General features: G+C 35.1%; 1 protein-coding gene across 7 annotated transcripts in view; it reads left to right on the top strand.

Annotated features, from left to right (window-relative positions):
* POSTN (periostin, osteoblast specific factor) overlaps positions 1 to 26,810 on the top strand; it is a 62,741-nt gene that overhangs the window by 17,893 nt on the left and 18,038 nt on the right. For all 7 annotated transcript variants that reach the window (XM_006837657.1, XM_006837655.1, XM_006837661.1 and 4 more), the window contains exons 3-16: positions 1,018 to 1,082; positions 3,693 to 3,850; positions 10,865 to 11,029; positions 14,362 to 14,508; positions 16,017 to 16,158; positions 17,442 to 17,654; positions 18,759 to 18,893; positions 20,343 to 20,491; positions 22,036 to 22,172; positions 23,343 to 23,473; positions 24,634 to 24,764; positions 24,871 to 24,973; positions 25,068 to 25,135; positions 26,224 to 26,269. In XM_006837657.1, coding sequence (XP_006837720.1) covers positions 1,018 to 1,082; positions 3,693 to 3,850; positions 10,865 to 11,029; positions 14,362 to 14,508; positions 16,017 to 16,158; positions 17,442 to 17,654; positions 18,759 to 18,893; positions 20,343 to 20,491; positions 22,036 to 22,172; positions 23,343 to 23,473; positions 24,634 to 24,764; positions 24,871 to 24,973; positions 25,068 to 25,135; positions 26,224 to 26,269 — 1,790 coding nt within the window. The remainder of the gene's footprint in view (positions 1 to 1,017; positions 1,083 to 3,692; positions 3,851 to 10,864; positions 11,030 to 14,361; positions 14,509 to 16,016; positions 16,159 to 17,441; positions 17,655 to 18,758; positions 18,894 to 20,342; positions 20,492 to 22,035; positions 22,173 to 23,342; positions 23,474 to 24,633; positions 24,765 to 24,870; positions 24,974 to 25,067; positions 25,136 to 26,223; positions 26,270 to 26,810) is intronic.

Raw genomic sequence — 26,810 nt, 5'->3', positions numbered from 1 at the left:
ACAGAAATCAGTGCACAACTGGTTGAACAGTTTCTTTGGAGATCTTGGGAAGCAAACTGGGCAAGTCAAATGAAAAACCTAAAACTTTGCTATATTATTCACAATATAGATTGGTCCAGCAGTATAGTACTCTGTAGCTTTGGAGTCCTGGTGTGATGCTGTAGGATAAGCACTGGACTGCTAACTGCAAGGTCACTGGTTCAAACCCACCAACTACTCTTTGGTAACCCTACAGAGGGTTGTATGAGTCAGAACTGACTCCATGGCACTTACAAAAAACAGATTTGAATTTGTATTCAAATTTCCTTTTGAATACACTGTTTTACTTAAAGTAATTGCAATCAGGCAATTACTTTAATTTAGACTCTGGATTAAAAATAATGTTTTCTAGAATATTGTACTTTAATATCTCAAAGAAATTTATTTAAATTGTTTATTCAAATTGTTTATAAAAATCAATAGAAGCTTTTAAAGGTATTCTATAATCTGATAAAGTTAATTCAAATCAAAATAGTATTATTTATCTTAATTAGCAACATTTCATCTACATGAAATGGTTTAGTGTACTTTCTGATGTATCTAAAATCCTATTAATTAAAATTTCTAGATACTTGTAGCTTCAAATTATTACAAATGCATCATTTTGAGATTCTTATGTACACTACATTCATATGTACAGGTATTGTAGTTACTATAGCTATGTCAAATATTTGTGTAAACAAAGGTCCAAATTAACTAAATGACTTGCTCAAGTCATATATCTATCAAGTTGCAGAGCTGAGACCTAGACTCCAGTTTTCTGGCTCTAGATCTTGAAACTTCTCCCACAATGATTTGACACTGTAGAGAGAAATTAAACTAATTTGAATATCTTAGCATCATTAAAAAAGCAAAATTCCTGATTTATAGACTCTCAATAAAAAAATTATGGCAATAAATGATAAATTTAGGTAAAACAATGTCAAAAATATCCTATTTTGTTCCCTATTTTAATATCAACTTTATTCCAACTTACAGGACTGTATTATATGAATGTTGCCCTGGTTATATGAGAATGGAAGGAATGAAAGGCTGTCCAGCAGGTAATACCTCAATTACTGAATTAAATAGGAACTTGTTTTATTGAAGGAAAAATATTTAGGTAGCTTTGGAGAAGTCAATTGTGTGTGTATGTGTGTGTGGTTGGCACCATGATAAATCCAAGATCTATTTCCACACATGATGGGTTAATAAAAAATATATGGTGACAAAATTATGGTAACAAAATATTAAAACATTGCTTTAACTCTAGATGCTGGTCAATACAACTGGCATAATCAGTCAGAAATTTAAATTTGTTCAACTTTCCTTCAAGAATAGAAAACCTTCTTATGAGATATGTGTATTTGAACTTGGTTAGAAACAATTAGCTGCTGCTTGGCAAGAGATTATTTTCTATAGTTGAAATATAGTTTACATATTATTTTTTATATTGAAATTTAAAGACCCCTGTAGTGTAGTGGATTACAAGATGGGCTGCTAATCAAAAGGTCAGTAGTTTGAAATGACCAGCTGCTTTGTATGAGAAAGATGCAACTTTCTGCTCATGCAAAGACTTACAGCCTCAGAAACCCTATCCAAGGATGCTATGTGCCAGAACTGATACAGAGGCACACAACCACCACCACCACCATATTGAAGTTTTACTTATAATACTGCCAAATAGAGAGGAAAAAAGAGGTTCATCTATTTTCTCTTTGAAATAACAACCTTTCAAATACCTAACAGTAATTAACACACATTTCTTTCTTTCAACTTTTCAACTTTACATGCACATACATATACACACACTTTGTTCATGCCATTGATAACATTATTAGCTTATATAGTAAATTATTAGCTTATAATTTATAGTATAGCTATTATTAGCTTATATAGGAAATTTAACTATAGGTCTTTTTAAACATGAATATTACTAAGTCCTGGTGTGGCATTGTAAAATAACTACTGTACCACAAGGTTGGTTTGAACCACGAGGTTGACAGTTCAAACTAACCAGCCTCTCCTTAGAAATACTATCTAGGGTAAGTATGAGTCAGAACTGACTTGATGGCACTTAACGACTACATAATCCAGTTAGATCTTTTTAGTACTTAAATTTAGGTCTTAAGTTACATATTAGTTTTACGTTGTTTTCCTCATTCTTTTGAGGTCTTTTAAAATTCTGATCTTATAATTTTTAGTTGCCTCAGCTAGTCTGGGGTATTCACAAATAAGTAATCCCTCTCAAAACATTATTCAAATCATACCCATTTTCAAATATTATAATGTCAGAGTCAAAAGTAAGTTGTTTGGACCATACCATGGATATCTCCTGGAGCAGATATTAATACATTAAACATTTCCTGAAGTACAGAACAGATATTCTGGAAGTACTGGCAACTTTGATCTAGTTTCTTCCAGACAACATGATGAAAAGAAACAGGTCTAAATACTTATGTTATGGATCCAAAGCTTTAAAATTTATATCCCTATACTGAACAGGGAGTCCTAGTGTGGCACTGTAGGTAAAGCAATGCATTGCTAACCAGAAAGTCAGAAGTTCAAATCCACCAGCCACTCCTCAAAAAACCTATAAAGGGTTGTTATGAGTTTAACTTCACTTGATAGCACTTAACAACAACATACCTAACAGTATCATACAATTAAAGCATATCATGCCAACACTAATGAAATTGTTGCCTTTGCCATTCTCAGTGAGAAGTTAAAAGCACCTTTTCATTTTTCAAACAAATGATGAGATATTTATGATAATTGACATATCAAAATTCAGATATAAATAGATTACTTCAGGATGATAAGTGAAAATATATTTTCTCTCAAAATGAAAGGTATATTAAATGAGTCTTTTACTAGATTTTAATATTTCACCATCAATGGCAACTTTCATGTACTTTAAATACTAAATGTCAATTAAATTTATTGAAATTTGTTGTTGTTAGGTTTTATTGCATCAGTTCTGTAGATGTCATCGCATCAGTTCTGATTCAATGACACTTATGCACAACAGACCCTATGCACAACAGAATGAAACACTGCATGGTCCTGAACCACCCTCACAACTGTTATGTTTGAGCCCATTGCAGATGCCACTATGTCCATCCATTTCCTTGGGACTCGTCATTGTTTTCTCTGACACTCTACTTCACCAAGCATGATATCCTTCTCCATGGACTGGTCCCTCCTGATAGCATGTAGGAAGTATGAAAGACAAGTTTTGCCAATCCAGCCTCTCAATAGAATTCTTGTGGTCCTTCTAATACAGATTTGTTTGTTCTTCTGGAAGTACGTAGTGCTTTCAATATTTTTCTACAATGCCATAACTCAAATGCAGCATTCTTTTATGGTGTTCCTTTTTCATTTTCCAGCTTTCCCATGCATATGAAGCTATTTAATATACCACGACTTAGGTCAGGCACATCTTAGTCTTCAAGCTGATATCTTTGCTCTTGAACACTTTAAAGAGGTCTTGTGTGGCATATTTGCCTAATGCAATACATCATTTAATTTCTTGACAGATACTTCCATAAGTGTTAATATTGATCCAAGCAAAGTATTTCAATACAATAAAAAATGTATGGAGTTTAAATGACTGTGGTATAATTTTCTGTAAATATTATCCTATATACTTATTAATGTTTTGATTATTTCAGTTATGCCAATTGACCATGTTTATGGTACTCTGGGCATTGTGGGAGCCACCACAACACAGCATTATTCTGATGTCTCCAAATTGAGGGAAGAAATTGAAGGAAAGGGATCATTCACCTACTTTGCACCAAGTAATGAAGCTTGGGAGAGCTTGGATTCGGTAACTATGATTATTCTCATAACTAGTTTTATCGATGTTATTGTGTCATTTTAATTTATTTATTAGAAAATATTATTGAGAACTTTATTTCTTCTTACTGTGTTTATGGGGAGCACAGTGGCTCCATAAGATAAGTACTGGAAACCAAAAGGTCTATGGTTTGAGTATGCCTGTGGCTCCAGGGTAGAAAGATGAGGCTTTCTGCTCCTATGAAGATTTAAAGCCTCAGAAAAACTATACATGGTCGCTCTGAGTCAGAACAGACTGGATGGCACTTAACAATTGTACTTGTCTTTGAGAATATGTTACTAGGGGACGGGAGGATACAATCCATAAATAAAATAATTCTCCAGCAGGCTCATAGACTAATAAAATAAAGGCAAGCAAGAGTATACTAAAAAGTCACTTATTATCTTACTTTACTCCTTTCCTCTGTATTTGTTTTTGTTGTGAATAAATATATGTAATGGTACAGGACATATAGAAAGATCAGAAAATACTAGAGTTTAAAAATTAATGGTAAGATGTATTATATACAAAACCCCAAAACCAAAATCTCTGCCATTCAGTTAATTCCAACTCATAGAGACCCTACAGGACAAAGTAGAAAGATCTATCAGGTTTCTGAGTCAGTAAATCTTTGTAGGAACAAACAGTCTCTTTTTTCCCTAGTAGCATGGTTTCTGAGTTTGCAGTGCCAACCTTGCAATTAGCAGTCTAACACTTAACCCACTATACTACCAGAGCTATAGTACATGGTGATGGTAGTGGTTATGTGCCGTGGAGTTTGTTTCAACTTATAGTGACCTGGTATAGGGTTTCCAAGGCTGTGAATCTCTACAGAATTTCTACAGAAGCAGAAAGCCTCATCTTTCTCTCACGGAACCACTGAGAGTTTCAAACTGCTGACCTTGAGGTTAACATCCCAACTCATAACCACTATGCTACCAGAGCTCTTTGAGCTATATTGTATAGACATATTTAATTATGTATTCTGATTTGTGTTAATATATATGTTGTTGTTGTTGTTAAGTGCCGTCGAGTCGGTTCCGACCCATAGCGACCCTGTACAGGGTTTCCGAGGGTGTAAATCCTTACGGGAGTAGAAAGCCTCATCTTTCTCCCGCGGAGCGGCTGGTAGTTTCGAACCGCTGACCTTAAGGTTCGCAGCCCGATTCGTAACCACTACGCTACCAGATGGATGGATTTAAGAACTTGTGTGTGAAGATTTAAGTGAAATCATACATGGAACATTTGATTTTCAGGTATTTCTTTCATAGGTAGATTTTTTACTGAGTCGGTTCTAGCTTATAGTGACCCTGGATATGGTTTCCATGGATGTAATGGCTGGTGGGGTTGATCCACCAACCTTGTGGTTAACAGTGTTTAACCTACATGACTGTAGGTTGATTTATAGCATATTAAATGATGACTCAGTTGCAAATCTATAAAATCTGTCTTCTACTTTATTTTAAGACAATTAGATAATTACTACTGGAATCTATACAGGGTCGCTATGGGTCGGAACCGACTCGATGGCACACAACAACAACAACAACAACTGGAATCTAATAATACTGAGACATCATATCCCTCAATTGGCTCTGCTACTCTGACATCTTTGTTAAGCGAATTTAAAAGCTGCCAGTTTTGAGTGGAGTCCAAAACAGAAGAAGGCTCTGCACAAGGTTCAGGCTTCCATGCACGCTGCTCTGCCACTTGGGCCATATGATTCAGTGGATCCAATGTTGCTTGAAGTGTCATTGACAGACAGAAATGCAGTTTGGAGTCTTTGTCAGGCCCCTATTGGTAAATCACAGTGCATACCTATAGGATTTTAGAGCAAAGCCCTGTCATCCTTGGCAGATAACTGCTGCCCTTGTAAGAAACAGCATTTGGCCTGTTACCAGGTATTAATAGAGACTGCATACTTAACCATGGACCATCAAGTCACTATGTTTCCTGAGTTGGGTGTTTTCTTGCCCATAAAGTCAAAAAGATGAACATGTATAACATATATACATGTTTACAATGTATAACAGCATGCCATCATTTTAGATGGTAGTATTATTATGGAGTATTATTAAGGAGCTCTGGTAGCGTAGTGGTTATGAATCAGGCTACTAACCTCACAGTCAGTAGTTTGAAACTACCAGCTGTTCTTTGGGAGAAAGATGAGGCTTTCTGCTCCCATAAAGATTTACAAACTCGGAAAACCTGGACAAGGTTGCTATGAGTCAGAACCAACTCCACAGCACATAACAACAACAACAAATTATTATGGTATTGGGTTCAAGGAAGACATGAAGAAACAAGTAAATTGCATTAGAAAATGGCCCAGATGCCGATGCTTTTAACTTCTGTCACATTACCTTCTTTCTTGTAGTACGCATATCATAAGAGGGAATTGAGTAAAAAATAATTTTTTAAAAAACAACTAATGCCTGGTTGATATACATGACTGCTCATAGGTTTGGTTTACAAATGATTCTGAAGCACTGCAGCCCCTTTTTGTGACCTTTTTGAAGGATAGTGGTAAAGGAAAATCCTAGAATTCTGAGCAGTGTACCTGGTTGTTCACTTTGCTTGGAAGGAGAAATGGCCAGCAATGCAATTAAATACTAATTAATGAGCTGTGGCCAATGATTTCAAGGGCTGATCAGGGACGTGGTTCGAAAATTGTTGATAAGCAAATGTAGAGAAAAGGTATGTCTTTTCTGACTGGGCCAAAGAAGAGAATGTATTTGTGTGTTAAGTAATGCTCCCCAAAGTGTAACCTTAGCAGAGGAAAAAAATCAAGTGGATGTGATGACTCATCTTGTATTAACCAGTCATCCTATTTCCCCAGACATTCATGCCTTTGCCTAAGGGGCTCATAATCAAAGTGGCTATGGTGGCAGATATGGAGCTTATGTCTAGGCCTCTACTCACCAAGCTGTCTTGGCTGCAGTCATTGTTAAGTGCCCAATCTGTCAGTAGTAGAAACCAGCACTGTGATTTGGAACCATTTGGAGTCTGTGATTTGGAACCATTCATTTTGGTGATCAGCCAGAAACCTGGTGCAGGTTGATTACATTGGACCACTTTCATCATGGAAAGGGCAACGTTTTGTTCTTACTAGTATAGACATATAATCTGTATATGGATTTGAACTGCATAGATGGAATGCTTCCATCAAAACTACAATTTGTGGATTTACAGAGTGCCTTGTTCATCATCATGGTATACCATATTAACAAAGGCCAGTTGAGGTGCTCACTTAAGGCAATAGGTGATATAGAATGAGTGGTTAAAAAAAAAGTTGTTCTAAGTTCCAGTTACAGTCATGTGATAAGTTGCAAAACTGAAGACTTTGATTTTTATATTTCTTCTCGACAAAGACTGTGCAGTAAGCCTATTTCACTGGGCACACTCTAAAACCCCTTTTAGGTATTCAAATTAGTTATAGGCTGAAGACAGGCTTACAAGCTTTCTGTAATCATGTTTCCCAATATTACTTTCTATCCCACTCAAGTGTCTAGTTTGCAATAGTAGGCAAGGGAAAACAATATTCATAAGACAGTGAAGCATCTTAACATCATTCCCCTTCTTTTACCCATTCATACCATGCCTTATCACAGAGCCCTGTTGTTCCAAAGTTGAACATACATCACTATTTACCTCTGCCATATTTAGCTCATGCAAACCTGCCTCAGTGTCCCCCTATCCACCTGTTCTTCAATTCCCATTCCCCTTCTTATGTATTGCCTTCACCAACATCTGAACTATGGTATATCTATCCCCTACCTCTGCTCTACCATCCCTCACCTCCTGGTAAACAACAAAGTGTTTTTGTTTTTTTTCCTTTTAGTATGGGTGTCTTTTCTTAAGCTTTTACAATAATGGTCTTATACAATATTTGTCCTTTTGAGACTGACTAATTTCACTCAGCATAATGTTCTCAAGGTTCATGCATGTTATGCTGTGACTTGCAGCTTCCTTGTTATTCTTTGAGGTAGCATAATATTTCATTGTGTATATGAACCAAAATTTGTTTATCCATTCTTCCATTTATGAGTACTTAGGATATCTCTATCTTTTTGCTATTGTGTATAGTGATGCTATGGACTTTGGTGAGCATGTATCTACTCATGTTATGGCTCATGTTTCTTGTGGATACATATCAAGTAGAGGAATTGCTGGATCATAAGATATTTCTATTTTCAACTTTCTGAGGAAACACCATGTTATGTTCCAGGCCATTTTGCATTCCCAATAACAGAGGGTCCCAGTCTCTTCACATCCTTGACAGCATTGTTCTCTACTTTTCTGAACTTAGCTGTTATTGCTTGTGTGAGATGATATCTCATTGTTGTTTTGATTTACATCTATCTAATGCTAATGATCATGAATATTTCTTCATATGTATGTTGACTGCCTGAATGCCTTCCTTGGTGAAGTGTCTTTTCATGTTCTGTGCCAATTTTTAATTGTCTTTAGAGGTGTTGTAGTTTCCTATAGATTTTAGAAATTAGTGCTTTGTGTGATACGCTGTTGCAAAAGAATTTTTCCCATTCTGTTGGTTCCATTTTTACACTTTTTGTGAAGTCTTTTGATGCACATAAGTTTCTAATTTTTAATATGTCCCAATAGTCTATTTTGTCTTCTTTTGTCTGTGTAATTTTCACAATGTTTGTAGTCTGTTTATGCCCTCAAATTTTCCCTATTTTTTCATTGATAGCCTTTATAATTCTGGGATTCACAATTAGGTCTTTAATCCATGCTCAGTTGGTGTTTGTATATGGTATTAGGTAAAGGTCTTGTTTTATCTTTTGCATATCGGTTTCCAATTTTGCCAGCACCATCTGTGGAAGAGTCTAGGTCCTCCCCATTCGATGTACTTTGGCTCTTTTTTCAAAGATCAGTTTGCTGTATGTGGATCAGTTAATTTCTGGATTCTCAATTTTATTATATTGATCTATGTATCTTTCATTGTACCAGTAGCACACTGTTTTGACCACTGCAGCCATATAGTAAATTTTGAAATCAGGGAGTGAGGGGTTTTCAACTTTGTTCTTCTTGATAAGCAGTGTTTTGCTTATACAGAGTCTTGTTCTTTTCCATATAAAGTTTGTAACTTTTTTTCCATCCATAATGAGAGTTGATATAATCACTTTCATGATAAGATCTACTATGATAAGTCAATCCATTGAAATGGAGTTTCCTCAAGATTATGGTCTGTTTCCAAGAAATATGACTGATCTGTCAAAGTGCTTTTTCTTTTGCTTGATCTGAATCCAGCGTTTTACTTGTCATCTTCTGACCTCTGCCAGTTCTTTGGACATGAGGAAATGGCCAGATGTATAGCTTATTTTGGGTTCCATTAGCTTCTGCAACCCATGAGCCAACAGCCTATAATCTTGCCTGCTGATCTTTGGTTCACCAGTCACTGCAGCTTGTGAGAGAGCAGCCTGCTGTCTGAACTGCCAATATTTGGACTTTCAGCCTCCATGGTTATGTGAGTTAAGAGAAATGACTTGCCAGACTCTACAACTGCGTTAACCTTTTCCTTTATTTAAATCCTTAAGAGAGGGCTTCAAAAAGTTCATGGAGAAATTGAATTAAAAGATAATGGGATTTTTCTATGAAATTGTTGAGGTCTCTTGTGACTATATAAGCCAGATAAATGAACACCTATAACTTTAAATAAGTACTGATAGGATAACCTTTAGAAGTGAAGATGGTGAAACTTAATCTCATGTACTTTGGACATGCTATTTGGAGAGACAACATTCCATGGAAAACATCACACTTAGTAAAGTAAAGGATCAGTGTAAAAGAGGAATCTTTGCAATGAGATGGACTGGCATGGTGGCTGCAACAATGGGCAACATAGCAATTATTGTGAGAGTGGCACAAGATTGGTCAGTGTTTTGTTCTCTTATACATAGGGTTACTATGCACTGGAAATTACTCAATGATACAAAAAAATAAGATCAAACTGGACAATTTTTGACCTCCCAATACTCACCATATAGCAGTAACTGTACATGGAATGATATTCACTACATTCCCACCTGTTTAAATCCTACCTACTCTTCAATGTTTATTTCCAAAAGTACTTTAAGAAGACTAGGGCTTTCTCATTTTACTGCTGAAAGGTTTTTTTTTCTCTCTTTCAATCAATATCTTATTATGCTTATTTATCTGCTGCTATATGATAAGCACCTTAGAGACACATGCTTTATCTTCCTTATTGTATTTACTGTAGTTTCCAGTGCAGTAGCATATATTATATGGTATTGTTGTTGTTGTTGCTGATGTTGTTATGTGCCGTGGAGTTGGTTCCAACTCATAGTGACCCTGTACAGGGTTTCTGAGGACATAAATATTTATGGGAGCAGAAAACCTCATCTTTCTCCCGTGGAACAGCCAGTAGTTTTGAACTGCTGACCTTGTGGTTCACAGACTGATTTGTAACCACTATGCTACCAGAGGTGAATAGATCAAAATTTATAGAATGATTGAATTTTGTATCCATTATAAAATAAATACAAAATATTTTTAAAAAACAAATTATTATACATAAATAAAATGTCATCTTTGTTTTATTTACCACTCAAAGGTATTTTGCATACCTGATAATTTCATATCTCCCTAAGCTTTAAATTAATATCAAGATTGTCTCCTCATCAGTACTCTTGTTTAATAAGATTGTGTGCCCCAAATAATACCTAATACTTGATTAGACTCATTATTTTTGTAACTGAGTACCTGATTTTTTAAAAATTCCCTTATTCCATTGAAGTAATATAACTCTGAGCTATTTATGTCAAAATGCAATGAAACAAAAATAAAAACAGAAAAATAAAATGATTAAGGGATGTTGTTAAGTGCCGTTGAGCCAGTTCCAACCTGGTTCCAAGCTGGTTTCTAAGGAGATTAACTGATAGGAGAATAAAAAATCATGTAATTCTAAGAACTTTAATAATTAATCACAAGAAAGTTAACTTCTATCACTTTCTTTTTCTCTAGGATATCCGTAGGGGTTTGGAGAGCAACGTTAATGTTGAATTATTGAATGCTTTACATAGCCACATGGTCAATAAGAGAATGTTGACCAAGGACTTGAAAAATGGCATGGTCGTTCCTTCGATGTATAACAATTTGGGGCTTTTCATTAATCATTATCCTAATGGGGTAAGTTTAAATAATATAAATTGCATTTCTGAATTAACTGTTTCTAAGTTTTGAAACTTGTATATAATGTTCCAAGAAATTATAAATGTAGTGAGAACATAGAAGTGCACATCATCACTTTTCTCCAAATTTATGACATTTAAATTTATAATTCAGTGATTGATCACTACTAAAGAGCAATTGAGAAAGAATAATTAAATTAACAATTCATTGACAGTATATTTAGATTCTTTTAAAAAGAAATTTATCAGGTTACAGATGAGCTTCCAGATGAAGACAGACTAGGAAGTAGGTGTGATGAACTACTTCCGAATATTTAGTCACTGAAAACCTTATGAATAGCAGAGAAACACTTTCAGATATAGTGCCAGAAAATGAGCCCCACAAGTTGGAAGGCACTCAAAGTGCGACTGGGGAAGAGCTGCCTCCTCAAAGTAGAGTTGACAATGATTAAATGAATGCGAGTAAAGCCTGTGTGAGAAAATCCTGCAGGACCTTCATTTTCTGATGGGGCACAACTCAAAATGAAGAGAAACAGCTGTAAACATCCATTGAAAAATCAGAACATGGAATGTACAAAGTATGAATCTGGGAAAATTGAAAGTTGTCAAAAAATAAAATGGAAACCATAAACATTGACATCTTAGGAATTAGTGAGCTGAAATGGACTGGTATTGGCCATTTTGAATCTGATGACCATATGGTTTAGTATGTTGGAAAAGACAAATTGAAGAGGAATGGTGTTGCATTCATTGTCTAAAAGAACATATCCAGATCAGTCATGAGGTACAACACTGTCTGTGATAGTATAATATCCATGTACCTAAAGGTAAGCCCAGTTAATACCACTATTATTCAAATGTATGCACCAACCACTGAATCCAGTGAGGATGAAATAGAAGAATTCTACCAACTTCTTCAATCTGAAATTGTTCAAACATGCAATCAAGATGTATTGATCATTGCTGGTGATTGGACTGCAAAGGTTGGGAACAAAGAAGAAGGATCAGTACTTGGAAAACACAACCGTGGTGATAGAAAGGATGCTGGAGAATGCATGATAGAAAGGATGCTGGAGAATGTTCATTTCAAATACCTTCTTTAGATGGCTGTACACATGGACCTCACCAGATAGAATACATAGAAATCAAATTGACTACATCTGTGGAAAGAGACAATGGAAAAGCTCCATATCATCAGTGAAAACAAGGCCAGGGGCACACTGTGGAACATACCACCAATTACTCATAAGCAAATTCAAACTGAAGCTGAAGGAAATGAAAACAAGTACATGAGAGCCAAAATATGGCATTGAATATATCCCAACTGAATTTAGAGATCGTCTGAAGAACAGATTTGATACATTAAACACTAAAGACCAAGACCAGAGAGTTATGGGATGACATCAAGAACATCATACATGAAGAAAGTTAAAAAGTCATTAAGAAGACAAGAAAAAAGGAAAAGGTCAAAATGGATATCATTGGCTAATGTCCAACGGATCTTGTCTGAAAACAGAGAATGCCAGAAAGATGTTTACCTGTGCTTTATTGACTACACAAACGCTTTTGATTGTGTGGATCATTACAAGCTATGGGCAACAATATTCCGGAACACTTAATTGTGCTCATGAGGAATCTGTACCTGGACCGTGAGGCAGTTGTTCAAACAGAACATAGGAACATTGAATGGTTTCAAATTAAGAAAGGTATGGGACAAGGTTGTATTCTTTCACCATCCTTATTCAACTTGGATGCTGAGCAAATAATCCAAGAAGCTGTGTTATATGAAGAAAAACATGGATTAGAGGAAAACTCATTAACAACCTGTGATATGCAGATGATAGAACCTTGCTTGCTGAAAGTGAAGAGGATTTAAAACATTTACTGATGAAGATGAAAGAGCACAGCCTTCGGTATGGATTACATCTCAATGTAAAGAAAACAAAAATCCTCACCCCTGGACCAATAAACAACATTCTTATCACCGAAGAAAAGACTGAAGTTGTCAAGGACTTCATTCTTCTTGGATCAACTATCAACTCTCACAGAAGCAGCAGTCAAGATATCAAATGACGTAATGCATTAGGCAAATCTGCTGCACTAGACTTTTTTTAAAAGTGTTGAGGAGCAAAGAGGTCAGCTTGAGGGCTAAGGTGTACCTGACCCAAGTCATGGTATTTTCAATAACCTCATATGCATGCAAAAGCTGGACAGTGAATAAGAAAGAGTGTAGAAAAATTGATGCTTTTGAGTTATGGTGTTGGAGAAGAATACTGAAAGTGCCAATGGCTGCCAAAAGAACCAATAGATCAGTTTTGGAAGAAATGCAGCCAGAGTACTCCTTGGAGGCCAAGACAGCCAAACTTCGTCTCTCATACTTCGGGCATATTGTTAGGAGGGACCAATCACTGGAGAAGGATATCATGTTTGGTAAGGTGGAGGGTGCGAGGAAAAGAGGAATACCCCGCAATGAGATGGATTGGCCAAGTGGCAGCATTGTTGGACTCAAGTGTGGCAACAGTAGTGAGGCTGGCCCAGAATTGGGCAGTGTTTTGTTCTGCAGTGCATAAGGTCGCTATGAGTTGGGACCAACTCAATGGCACCTAACAACAACAGTGTATTTAAACAATTTTTTCTACTCATACAGAAAAATAATTAGAAAATATACACTATTCAGCCTCTGACTTATCTACTGATTGTTGTTGCTGTTACGGGCCATCAAGTTGGTTCCGACTCAAAAGAAGCTAATGGGTTTGTACTGATGACCTTGTGGTTTGCAGTCAGTGCTGATCCTACAGCACCACAGCAGGAGTCCAATATTCGAATAGGGTTCTTTTATCTTTGTGGGAAACTGCCAAAAGGAGGATCATAGGGCTCTGTCAAAAATCAAATTTCCAGGACAAATAGGGTGAATGATGAGGCAATATTTGGAACAAAACTGATTTTATTTAAGCTATGATTATTTCTCTCTCAATTAATTTTAGGACTAATTATTTTTATGCAATTCACTGACTACATTTAAAAAATAGCTTGTCACTATCTATATAAAAGAAAGAGAATAAATATAATGATTATTGCTTTTGAAAGAACAAGTCAAAAAAAGTTTGTGCTTTATGATTTCAGATATGTTAAGTGGGTTCTCAATTGACTTCCTTTGCTCTTGCAGCTTCTTTGTAAGACATAGCATTATACACGTCTTTACTTCAGCACTAGCATACAGAATGTTAAGTCCTTCATGTAACATTTACTAGTACATGTGAGGGGCTTACACTGCCAGTGGTCATTGAACAACTCTGATTTTTGCCCTTGATTCTCTCAAACTAATTATAGGTTGTCACCGTTAACTGTGCTCGAATTATCCATGGAAACCAGATTGCAACAAATGGTGTTGTACATGTTATTGACCGTGTCCTTACACAAATTGGAACCTCCATTCAAGACTTCATAGAAGCAGAAGATGATCTCTCATCTTTTAGAGTAAGTATAAGATGTGTGGTGCTGTGGGTTAATGTGCTAGACTGCAAGGTTGGTTTGAATTGCAAGATTGGTTTGAATGGCAAGGTTGGTGGCTCAAGCGTATCAGCCACTCTTTGAAAACACTAAATAGGGTTTCTATGAGTGGGAACAGACTCAAAAGAACTTAACAACAACAATATGATGTAACAGAAAATTGTCTTCAAATAATGAAATTCCTCCTCTTTTCCTGTGGATCTAAGAACAGTAAAATGTTATTAAACAGATCTGGCAAATGTAAAAAAATATATTTAAAATATATATTTTTTCATTTGATGTAGGAAAATCATCTCTTCATATATAATGGTAATTTTTATGTGGACATTATAAATAAATAATGGTTAATTATGTGACTGTATATACTTAGTGCATTTAGAATATGCTCATTTTAGTTATTGCATGGCTATTGATACATTCACACAAACATTGGCAAAATTCCTATTCTTGAAAACATACTTTAGGGATAGTTGGAAGATACAGATAATTGTGCCAAAAAAGGAATATTTAAATCTATAAAAAAAGTAAAATTTTTAGTCATATAATCGACTTCCAAATGTCAAGCTAGGTTAAGTATTCTATCTGTCAGGGTTTTCCCTCGACATAGTTGTGTTGTTCACGAGTGTTTGGTTCACGAGGAGGGGAGATCCAGCGGTGATAGGGATAGCGAAAGAATACACAGACAAACAGAAGGAGGGAGACAATGAGGCACTCCAAAGCCAGGGTGGATGCATCAACTGGTGGGCAGGCTTGGGAGTACAGGCATCGTGGCCTCTGCAGGCAGCAACTCACTGCCCTGCAATCTTTACTGCATGCCTTCCAACCAGTAATGCACCGCAATCTTTACTCCATGCCTTCCAACCAGTAATGCACACCTGGGGAGGCTCGGGCCTCTGCTTTATTCAGGGGAGGAGCTTCACACCAAACTAGGAGGGACCAAGGCAAGGCACAGCTAACATCAGTACTTTTCCAGACATTCAGGTAATTTTACATCATACTTCCCTGGTTTGAATTCCAGGCCAGCAACTTGGTTTCTCAGGCCCAATTAACATATCTATAGCCCCTGAGCACAGTTGGGGGAAGGTGAATTCTGCAGGAGATGCCCAGGTGAATGGGCTGCATCTGGAAAAGGGATTAGGGAGGATGGGTTCTTTGTCTATAGAACAAAGAACCGAGAAGTAGCTAAGATATTTTTAGTTAATCCTTTGGAGAAAGGTTTAACCTTGCAACCTTTAGTCTCTGCTTTAGGAAAATATCACATTTATTTGTGGATTTTCAAAGACTCCGTGTATTAATTTAATATATATAACTGAATATTAAAATGAAAGCAATTTGCCATTAACTGCCAGTGGCCTCATTTGTTACACTCGGTCCTAGAGGGCCTCGAACCTCTGACCAGTCTTACACGGTCCGCAACACTACCATCTTTTGGATTTGTAATGTGCAAGCCTCTAAATTGCACATTTGTGTTTCAGGCAGCTGCCATTACATCTGATATATTGGAGACCCTTGGAAGAGATGGTCATTTCACGCTCTTTGCTCCAACCAATGAGGCTTTTGAGAAACTCCCACGAGGGGTCCTAGAAAGGATCATGGGTGACAAAGTGGCTTCTGAAGGTACACTCTTCTCAGAAATCTCCTAGAATCTCAGGAAAAGAAGAGCATTAAAGAAAATGACTCATTTGTACCAATATTATTAGCTTTGAAAAGAAAAGACAAAGAAAAGCGTTTATTCAGAGGTGGAAAATATAAATCTTAAAAATTAGTCCTTGAAATAGGAGACAGCAAGTAATTCTTAATGATGAGGAAATCTTAAAGATCATATTCTTTTGGTGTACTGCTTTCAAGTAAATAAGTGACTGTCATTGAAAAAGATTAGCAAGAAATGAAAATAAGTATTAACTCATCAACATTTTATATTGTAAGCATTTTATGTAACATTTTTATATTCTTAATGATAAAGGATATTTGAGTTGAGAAAAGTACATGATTCTTATGGGCCCTTACTTATGAATATACAGAAGAATTTGAATTCTTTCTAATCTCTCTAGTCTCAAATAGATGTTATACTGTGTCTAGCTGTTTCACTTACTTGACTTGTCTCAACCGCATTTAACCAATTTAAATGAGAAAATTTGAAGACATAGCTGTTGTTATAATACGGTTGAGTCACAGATTACTCCAAATGTCATTCAAAAAATTATCTTGATTTTGGTTACTTTCTAAATTTCATCTTTTGGGAAATGTGTATCTCTTTCTTGCAACTTCTATATTCTGTTATGAACAGTTGTTGCAAAACACTGCTTAGACATTTTGGAACACTTATCATTATCAAAGGAGTGGTATAAGTAGTTAACAAAGTTGACTGCTAACCAAAAGTTTGGTGATTAGAATTCACCCAGAGGCATCTCAGCAGAAAGGCCTAGCAGGCTAAAGTTGACAGCCACTGAAAAGTGCATGGAATACTGTTTTACTCTGAAAAAAATGGGGTCACCATGAGTCACAAACAACTACTACTAGCAAATAGCTTTCAGGTCTTATGAAACAGCAGTTCTTATTGCTTTCACATCATTATGTTTCATTATACTTCATTCTCATAGCTAAAACTTGATCTACTACAAAAACCTGCCTTTTTTCCAGTACTCTTCAAATGATTTCCTAAAGCTGATCTTCACTTCTTTCTACTGTCTCTGCTGTAAAGTTGATGAAAAACAAACCAACAAATAACAAAAGTTCTGCAAATCTATGCAGTTAAAATTTATAAACGCCAATCAATCCTTAGATCTTAGATATTTATCAAATTTCTTCATAATACCTACTTCCATAATGAAACATACCTTTTAAGGATAAATATAATTCCCCTTGATATGAATGATTTCTCTTTTGAACTTGTTCTCCAGCTTTGATGAAATACCACATTTTAAATAGTCTCCAGTGTTCTGAGGCCATCATGGGTGGAGCAGTCTTTGAGACCCTGGAAGGAAACACAATTGAAATAGGATGTGATGGTGACAGCATAACAGTAAATGGAATCAAAATGGTGAACAAAAAAGACATTGTGACAAATAATGGTGTCATCCATTTGATTGATCAGGTCCTAATTCCTGATTCTGGTGAGCAACAATTTCACATTCTCTCACTTACTATTATTTACCAATTTTGGTTCCTCAAGGATGAATCCCAATAAGTATATGAAATATAAATATGCAGTATAAAGAATGGAATGTAAAGTACAAACACAAAATAAACAGTGAGCTTGGTACCAAGTAGTTAGGCTGTGTATTCATGAACATCACATAAATGAAACTTTGGCTTCCCAACTTTTTAAAGTCCTGGTGGCACTGTAAGATGAATACTGGACTGCAACCCACAAGGTCAGCAGTTCAGATTCACCAGCTGTTTCATATGAGAAAGATGAGATTTTCTGCTCACATAAAGATTTACAGCCTTGGAAACCCCATACACAGTTGCTATGAGTTGGAATCAACTCAATGACAATGGGTTTTGGTTTTGGTCTGTCAGTTTGTCAGAATGTGGTAGCTTACTATGATGCTACAAGCTCTACCATCAGTATTTCAAAAATCAGCATAGACTGGTTTGAGCAGAGCATCGACACTAGGAAGAAAAGATGGATTATCTACTTCTGAAATATTAGTCAATGAAAGCTCTATGGATCATAATAGAACATTGCCCAATACAGTATTGAAAGATGAGACACTTAGGCTGGAATGAACTCAAACCACGATGGCCTAGAGAATGCCAATGATCATGAAGATATGCTGGGCAGAATTGTATCCTGTTGTTCTGAGTAAGAGCCTACTAGATGTCAACTAACAATAGCAGTAATATTTATAGGTTCTTACAGTAAAAAGAGTTCTTCTTGGGTAAGCAAAAAGGATACAACCAAATAGCTTTCAATAAATGGAAGAACTATGGCACTCACAGGGGGAGAGAGAGAGAAGAGACAGGCAACAGAGGATAAAGAAAATTAAAAATAGGAAGAAAGAAAGATATTCTCTTTTTTACATTTTCCATGGTTACCAATCCTACAAAAGGGAAACAAACTCTCTTTCTAGGAAAGGGCGTGATGTCACCACTTGGATGTTGTTTTCAATAGCTTGTGATATTAGAAAATGTCCTAGAATAGATTTACTAGTTTTATGATGATTATCATAATACTGATGACATTGTTGGGATAATGGTGGTTTCTTTTACAGCCAAGCAAGTGATTGAGCTGGCTGGAAATCAACAAACCACTTTCACAGACCTAATAGCCCAATTAGGCCTGGCATCTTCTCTGAGGCCAGATGGAGAATACACTTTACTGGCACCTGTGAACAATGCATTTTCTGGTACGTCCTAGACCTTGTTTCACTTCCTCCCACAACTTTTTAATTTACCATGATTACTTGCAACGAAAAATAATAGATAGTTTACCAGGTGTTGATGTTGCTGAATAGGCTATATATACATTAATATGTTATGATGATGATGCCTCGACTAGACTGTACTTAATTTCAAATATCTAAATATAATGAATCCTGGTGTGGTGCTGTAGGATAAAGCATTGGATAACAAGATCAGTCTGAACTGCAAGGTGAGTGATAAATCCCACCAGCCACGTCTCAGAAACCCAATATGGGGTGGAACTAACTTGATGGTACTTAACAGCAACAGCTATAATGAATAATACACTATAGGGAATAAAATTTTGTGATAAAAGGAGTTCAGTTGTTCTATGAATCTACTCACATTTTTAATGATATGAATGTATGAATAAATCTTAAGAAAAATAAATCTGACTTGTTTATTTGTTATAAACATGACACCAATATAATAATTAATACATAGGCATATTTGTATCTCACAATTTAGAGGGTGTGTTAAATTTTAAATTAAAATGAGACATTATTGCACACTTATATATCATATGTGTGACCCATACAAATATTTAATGTAGTAGATTCTATTTAAGGGAAGTGTCATTTTTTTTCAGAACAATATCTCAAGTAAGAATATTTAAGTTGTTAGGTAAAAATTTTATAATTAACAAAGGCAGGTACAACATTTTTATGTATTTTCCAAATGCTAAATTATGAGAGTGAAAATTATTTGTTGGTAAAGTAATGAAAATTTCTGAGAATGCTGTTTTTCTCTTAAAATATTAATGATCCTCATTTAACAGGTTGTGTGCTTTCTCCTTCCAGTATTAAAGATGAGTTTACTAATAATTCATTGATAGTGAATCTTATTGTTATTAAGTGCCATCTGTTGGATATCTGGACTCCTGGTGTGGCGCTGTGGGTTAATGTGCCAGACTGCAAAGCCATTAGAACTGCAAGGTTGGCAGTTCAAGCTCATCAGCTGCTCCTTGGAAACCCTATACAGGGTTGCTATGGGTTGGAACTGACCCGATGGCACTTAACAACAACATCAACAACAACTGGATATCTAATTGTCATAAATGGATAGATGTGATTAATACATAGCTAGTTGTCTGGAAATTTTTTGCCAGCAATAGAATTCAGCTGTTGCCAATGACTACCATAAAACTATGTAGCCTGTATTGGAATTAAATCCAATATTTAGATTGATTGAAATTAGGTTCTAGTCATTTGATATAATAGATCATAGAGTCTTCAATTGATTAATAGAATTTCTAGCCTTGAATTAGTTGACTCATACATTAAAAGTGTGTAGTATCCATAATATCAGTAGTTGTATCCATTTTCATGTATTCCTCTTCTATGGAAAAAATTACACACTTTCTAAATATAATAATGCTATCTCTTTATTTGTAGATGATACTCTGAGCATGGATCAACGTCTTCTTAAGTTAATTTTGCAAAATCATATATTGAAAGTAAAAGTTGGCCTTAATGAGCTTTACAATGGACAAGTACTTGAGACTATTGGAGGCAAACAACTCAGAGTTTTTGTTTATCGTACAGTAAGTGAATTGGAGGAAAACATAATATCCACTGATCGAAATGTTAAAACATAGACACTTTTCAAAGAATGTTTTTATTACACATGTTTCTAAAAAAAATTATTTGTGGTTTTAGTAGCAAATATTCATAGGAAGATAGGGAAATAGGTCACTTGGGTGAAAATACACTATTAAGAAAATTCATTAAAATGCCTTTGTTCTATTATAGTTTTTAAGAATATATAAAACATTATTTTGATTTCAGAAAGCACCCAAACTCTTCAAAAACAAGCCTTTGTTTCATAGAGCACTTTATAGATCACAATGTAATTTTTAGGTATAATTAAATATGTAAGATGATTTTTTAAACTAAGTTTTATCAACAACTGAATCTTATTATTCAGTTTCTTTCAAGATAAACTTATACAGTACATAGAGATGAATTCTTGACCTTATCAAATGGTTCAAATATATTTTTATCCAAAGGAAACTTTCCATAGGATATTAATTATTAATTTCAGTAAAGCTACTGGTACTGTTCAGGAGCTCTGGTAGCATAGTGGTTGCAAATCGGGCTGCGAACCGCAAGGTCAGCAGTTCAAAACTACCAGCTGTTCTGTGGGAGAAAGATGAGGCTTTCTGCTCCTGTAAAGATTTATAGCCTCGGAAACCCTGTACAGGGTCGCTATGAGTCAGAACCGACTCCATGGCACATAACAACAACAACAACAACTGGTACTGTTCAGTTAATTTCCAGATAATATATGTAGCTACCATTAAAATTTTCACAAGAAGCCAAGTATTACCTAGTATTGCATAGGACGCATATTAATGTCTCATATTTCCACTATTGCAATACATGCATTTCTAATGATTCAGAAAATGGTCTATTTTGTAAATTATGCATAAACCTATATTACATTTGTTATAAACTTGTAACTGAATTACTGACTTGATTTACAAGTGATTGGATCATACTGTCAAGACAATCAAGTAAAAACAGTTTGAGGAATCCTTGGGTGAAGCAAATGATGAAACATTGAAAAGATGACACTTCTTGCCCATTCAGAGACACTTATGAAGAAAGACTTTTGAAAGAAACCTCTAAATAAAAGGCATCTGATCTAATTCTGAAAGATCATAGCCATTATAACCGCTATGGAGTGCACACCTCTGAAACACTAGGGGTCATCATGAGTTGGAATCAACTCAGTGGCATCTGGTTTTGTTTTGTTTTTTTTTAAAGAGAACTAGAGGGATAGTTAGAAACTGGAAAGGAATAGATTAAACAATAATAGGAAATATGGAAGTGGAATTCTATAAGATATAAAACAAAATCATGGGGTATCTTGACTAGTAGTAGGAAAACTGGTTGAATAAGAAGTGAGAGATCAGACTGTATAAAACATTCACAACAGGGGAGAAGCTATTCATATTTAATGTGGCCTAAGAGGTCAGGTGGCCTCTCAGACGTGTCATTCCAGAAATGTAATTATTCAGCTATATCCTTAAATGAAATTTCCAGTAGGAAAATGGACAGCATGAATCTTTGTTTTCCTTGCTAGGCTGTCTGCATTGAAAATTCTTGCATGGTGAGAGGAAGCAAGCAAGGAAGAAATGGTGCAATCCACATATTCCGAGAGATTATAAAACCAGCAGAGCACTCATTGCATGAAAAATTAAAGCAGGACAAGCGCTTTAGGTAAGCTTTTATTGTTGAACTGCCACAAAATAATGAAGCAATTGACATTTATTGTTTCTCAGTTTGTATACGAAAAAACCCTTTAGCCTCCTTCTTTAGTAAGAAAATAATTTAGAATAAGATGTCTATGAACATTTTCAAAATTGAAATATGCTTCAAACACTATGTCTTTTACTTTTTGGAGAAACATAATATGATTTGGTGTGCCAAAAAAAAAAAAAAAAAAAAAAAGTGAATTACTTCTATTGTTGTTGCTGTTATGTGCTGTTGAATTGGTTCCAACACGTAACAACCCTGTATATGGTTTCAGAAGAATGGCTGGTGAATTTAAACTGCTGACCTTGCTGTTAGCAGTCCAGTGTATATTCTACTGAGTCACACCAGGACCCTGCAATACTTCTATAATTAACTTTAGTAAAATGATAGGACATACCAGCAAAATCTATTTTGTGGATTAGTAAATGAAAAAATATGTTTCTGTTTCTGCTTTGTTATAATGTGTGACTGAATTGAATTTTATACACCAAAAACTGAGTTTGAGAAATTTAAGAAGATTATACATATTTAAAGCATGATAAAACTTTCTTAAGAAATAAATTACACTTGAAGCATGTAAAAATGCTTTTCATACTCTTTGAATCTCATAGATTCTATGTTAATGCATTATGGGTGAGCACACCTACCATTTTTATTACTGTATGAAAATATACATAGCACAATATTTGCCAATTAAATATTTTTCAAGTATGCAATTAAGTGGTATAGGTTGTATTAACTGTGTTGTAAACAGCCACTACCCATGATCAATGCCAAACTTTCTATCGTCAGTAACATTCACCATTTCATAAACAATAGCTCATCCTTTCTCTCCTCTCTGCCCTGGGTTACTACTAATAAATGATGTCTCTGTACTTTTGTCCTTTCTTTGTATTTTATATAAGTGAAATCATACAGTATTTGCTTTTCGATTAGCTTACTTAAAAGCATAATGTTTTTAAGGTTTACCCATGTTATAGCAAGGATAAGGACTTCATTTTTCTTTATGGCTAAATAATTTTCCTTTGTACATATATACCACATTTTGTTTATCCACTCATCTGTCGATGTACACTTAAGTTGGTATACTTGAATTTTAAAATAACAAAATAATCATATGTGCTTCCTGTTTAGCATCTTCCTCAGCCTACTTGAAGCTGCAGACTTGAAAGATCTCCTGAAACAACCTGGAGATTGGACCTTATTTGTGCCAACCAATGATGCCTTTAAAGGAATGACTAATGAAGAAAAGGACATTTTGATTCGTGAGTAGCAGTAAATACTAAATATTTTCCCCTTGGATTCAGTTTGTAACATCTTCAATTTTTCCTGATCAGATGTAGTCTCAAAAATAAAACTTCTTTCATATTCGTGACTAACATTCAATTTCTTTAAATCTACTTGGAATAACTGGAGGGTCACTCATTAATGCTATTAATTAATTAACTTTTCCACATCATAATGTTAGAAGACAATGGTGGTTCAGAGGCAGAATTCTTGCCTTCTAAGTAGAAGAACTGGGTTTGAGTCCCAACAAATGTATCTCCTGCACAGCCACCACCTGTCAGTGAAGACTTGAGTATTGCTATGATGCTGAACAGGTTCCAGAAGAGTTCACAGATTAGGAAGAATAGCTGGGTTTCCAAAAAAAAAACCAGCCAACAAAAAACCAATGAAGCACAATGATCCAATCTCATTGTGTATGGAATGCACATGAATCTGGATTGACTGGAAGGCAGCTAACAAATCATGGTGTTGGTTTAATGTTCACTTAAATTGTTTATATTAAAAGGTATGCAATAAGGTACAAAACAAGGCAGTACTCAAACTGTCAATAATTGTATCTTGTTTTCTCAGTTAGTTGGATAGTATTTAAGTTGTGATTGAAATGACTATATGTGTTGACTTGGTTTAATATTGTTACCAATTTCAGAGTAGAATAATGTTATAGAAATAATGTTATTGTTAAGTGCTGTCGAGTTGCATCTGACTTACAGCGACTCTCTACAGGGTTTCTGAGGAGCATCTGGTGAGTTTGAACTGCCAACCTTGCCATTCAAATCCACCTTTTGATCGAGAGCTTATCCTATAGCGTGACATCAGTACGCCATAGAAAATATAATATGGGTGGGAAAATAAGTCACTAAAGACAAAGGAGCTCTGGTAGCGTAATGGTTACGAATCGGGCTGTGAACCGCAAGGTCAGCAGTTCAAAACTACCAGCCGCTCCGCGGGATAAAGATGAGGCTTTCTGCTCCCATAAAGATTTACAGCCTCGGAAACCCTGTGCATGGTCGATATGAGTTGGAACCGGCTCCATGGCACATAACAACAACAACAAAGACAAAGGAGTATTTTGCTCCAAGGTCCTAAGTGTCAGAGTGTATAACATAATATTTAATAAATATATGTCTTTTTCCCCTAGGGAATAAAAATGCTCTTCAAAACATCATTCTTTACCATTTGACACCAGGAGTTTTCATTGGAAAGGGATTTGAACCTGGTGTTACTAACATTCTTAAGACCACACAAGGAAGCAAAATTTATCTGAAAGGAGTAAGTTCTCTAGAATAAATTATGACAGTGTTGATCCATCTCTAATTTATCTTAATGTTCATTCTTCATTAAATTTCTCATATCCATTATCTCCTTGTTTTGGTAGGTAAATGATACACTGCTGGTGAATGAACTGAAATCAAAAGAATCTGACATCATGACAACAAACGGTGTCATTCATGTTGTAGATAAGCTCCTCTATCCAGCAGGTTAGTAATTATTGAACTCATTGTTTCTAAATTGGCACCTAGATATTTATTTCGCATTTTTATAATGATATACATTTAATATTTCCCTTCATAGACTTACCAGTTGGAAATGATCAGCTGCTGGGAATGCTTAATAAACTGATCAAATACATCCAAATTAAGGTACAAAATGACATTTTTAGATTTATTTTTAATATATTAAACAAATATTCCAGGTTTAACATGGTAAACTACATATGTATGCAGCATGAAATAGAGGTGTTTATTGAGCCAGTTGAGACTAGAGGATTTCTAAGACTATTACCCTTTTTACACCAAAAATCAAAATTATCACTTGAGGTCACCTTTTAGCTAAATAAAAGATTGGCTCATAAAATAAAGAATGTTACCCAAGGGTAATGAACTTCTTTTTAAAAAGCATCAATATGAGACTAAAAGGTTAAAAACTACACTAAAGCAAAGATGAAAAGGTAAGGAGCAGAGAAATGCGATACTGGAAATGGTACAAATGAAAATGATGATGTAATGTTAAAAATATAACAAATAACTATAAATAATTTGTATAGACATTATTACATGAAAACTTACTTTTCTGTGTAACCTTAAGCACAATAAAAAATTATTAAAAAAAGAAAGAAATACATGTGCACTAGATTTTGGTTGTTCTCTGTTGCTTATGTACAGTTGGCATACTTGCAAAGAAGTAACAACCTAATTTTTCCATGGTTTTTCAACAGATATCTGTAAAAAAAGCTACTTGGAAACCAGGCATGTTTAAAATATTATGAAACATATTAATTTTAATTGAATATGGGCCCTTTCTTCCCCAAAGTTTATTGTGCAGTTGGCACAATAAGACATTTACATACACAGATAAAATGTTTCTATTACCAAATATTTTTGCTACCAAATATGAGGGAAAGTTAAAATATTTGTTCATAAAAAAGTCCCTAATCACAGTAGTGAAAGGCAAAACTATAGTTTGCTTCTTACCCTTGTAATTTCAAAGTATCAGAAAATAAGAATATTATTTCATAAATTATTACAGAATTTAAAAATCTAATTATTTTCATGTCATCTGGCAAGAATAGCAAGGAAATATATTTTTTAAAAGTTGATTTCTATGGGAATTTCACATGATTTCTATTAAGTATGATAACTTTATTACTTTAATAAGAACTTTTAAAATGTCATTTTTTTAAAATATAACTGCTACACTTATGATGTTAAATATAAACATTTTTTTCTAGTTTGTCCGTGGTAGTGTTTTCAAAGAAATTCCGATGACTGTATACAGTAAGTATATCATGAACATTTGTCACATATAACAGGAGAGATGTAAAGAAAGAAACCAATGATTTTCTTTGTGTTTGCAAACAGAGACTATTGAATAGTCTGGTACTTAGAATTATAAATAATGGTAAATCTCATCCCATTTGAGCCATGATTTGAAATCTAAGTAAAGAAAAATCTCCCAGCCTTGGCCATACTGTTCAAAACCAAGGAACTTTCCCGAAACCTCACAATAATAGAAGTGATCTGATCCGAGAATGACAACAAAATATAAAGTCTAGACTATTTAGGACTTCTGGTGTGGTGCTATAGTATCATCACTGGACTGCAAACCACAAAGTTGGCAGTTCAAACCCACCAGACAATCCTCAGAAACCCTATAAAGGGTCACTATGAGTGGGAACTGATTCACCAGCACTTAACAACAATAAGAAGCCTATCTGAGAGACAAAGAGGAGAGACAACAAAGAGGCATTCCAGAGTTATTGAAAAATTCAGATGTATGGGACAGAAACAATTTTCCTTCTTCAAGCCATGAAAACTC

The sequence above is a fragment of the Chrysochloris asiatica genome, unplaced genomic scaffold, assembly GCF_000296735.1.
Source record: "Chrysochloris asiatica unplaced genomic scaffold, ChrAsi1.0 scaffold00022, whole genome shotgun sequence".
NCBI classification, from domain to species: Eukaryota; Metazoa; Chordata; class Mammalia; order Afrosoricida; family Chrysochloridae; genus Chrysochloris; species Chrysochloris asiatica.
The sequence above is the reverse complement of the archived record's forward strand: the minus strand, read 5'-3'. Positions and strand labels throughout refer to the sequence as shown.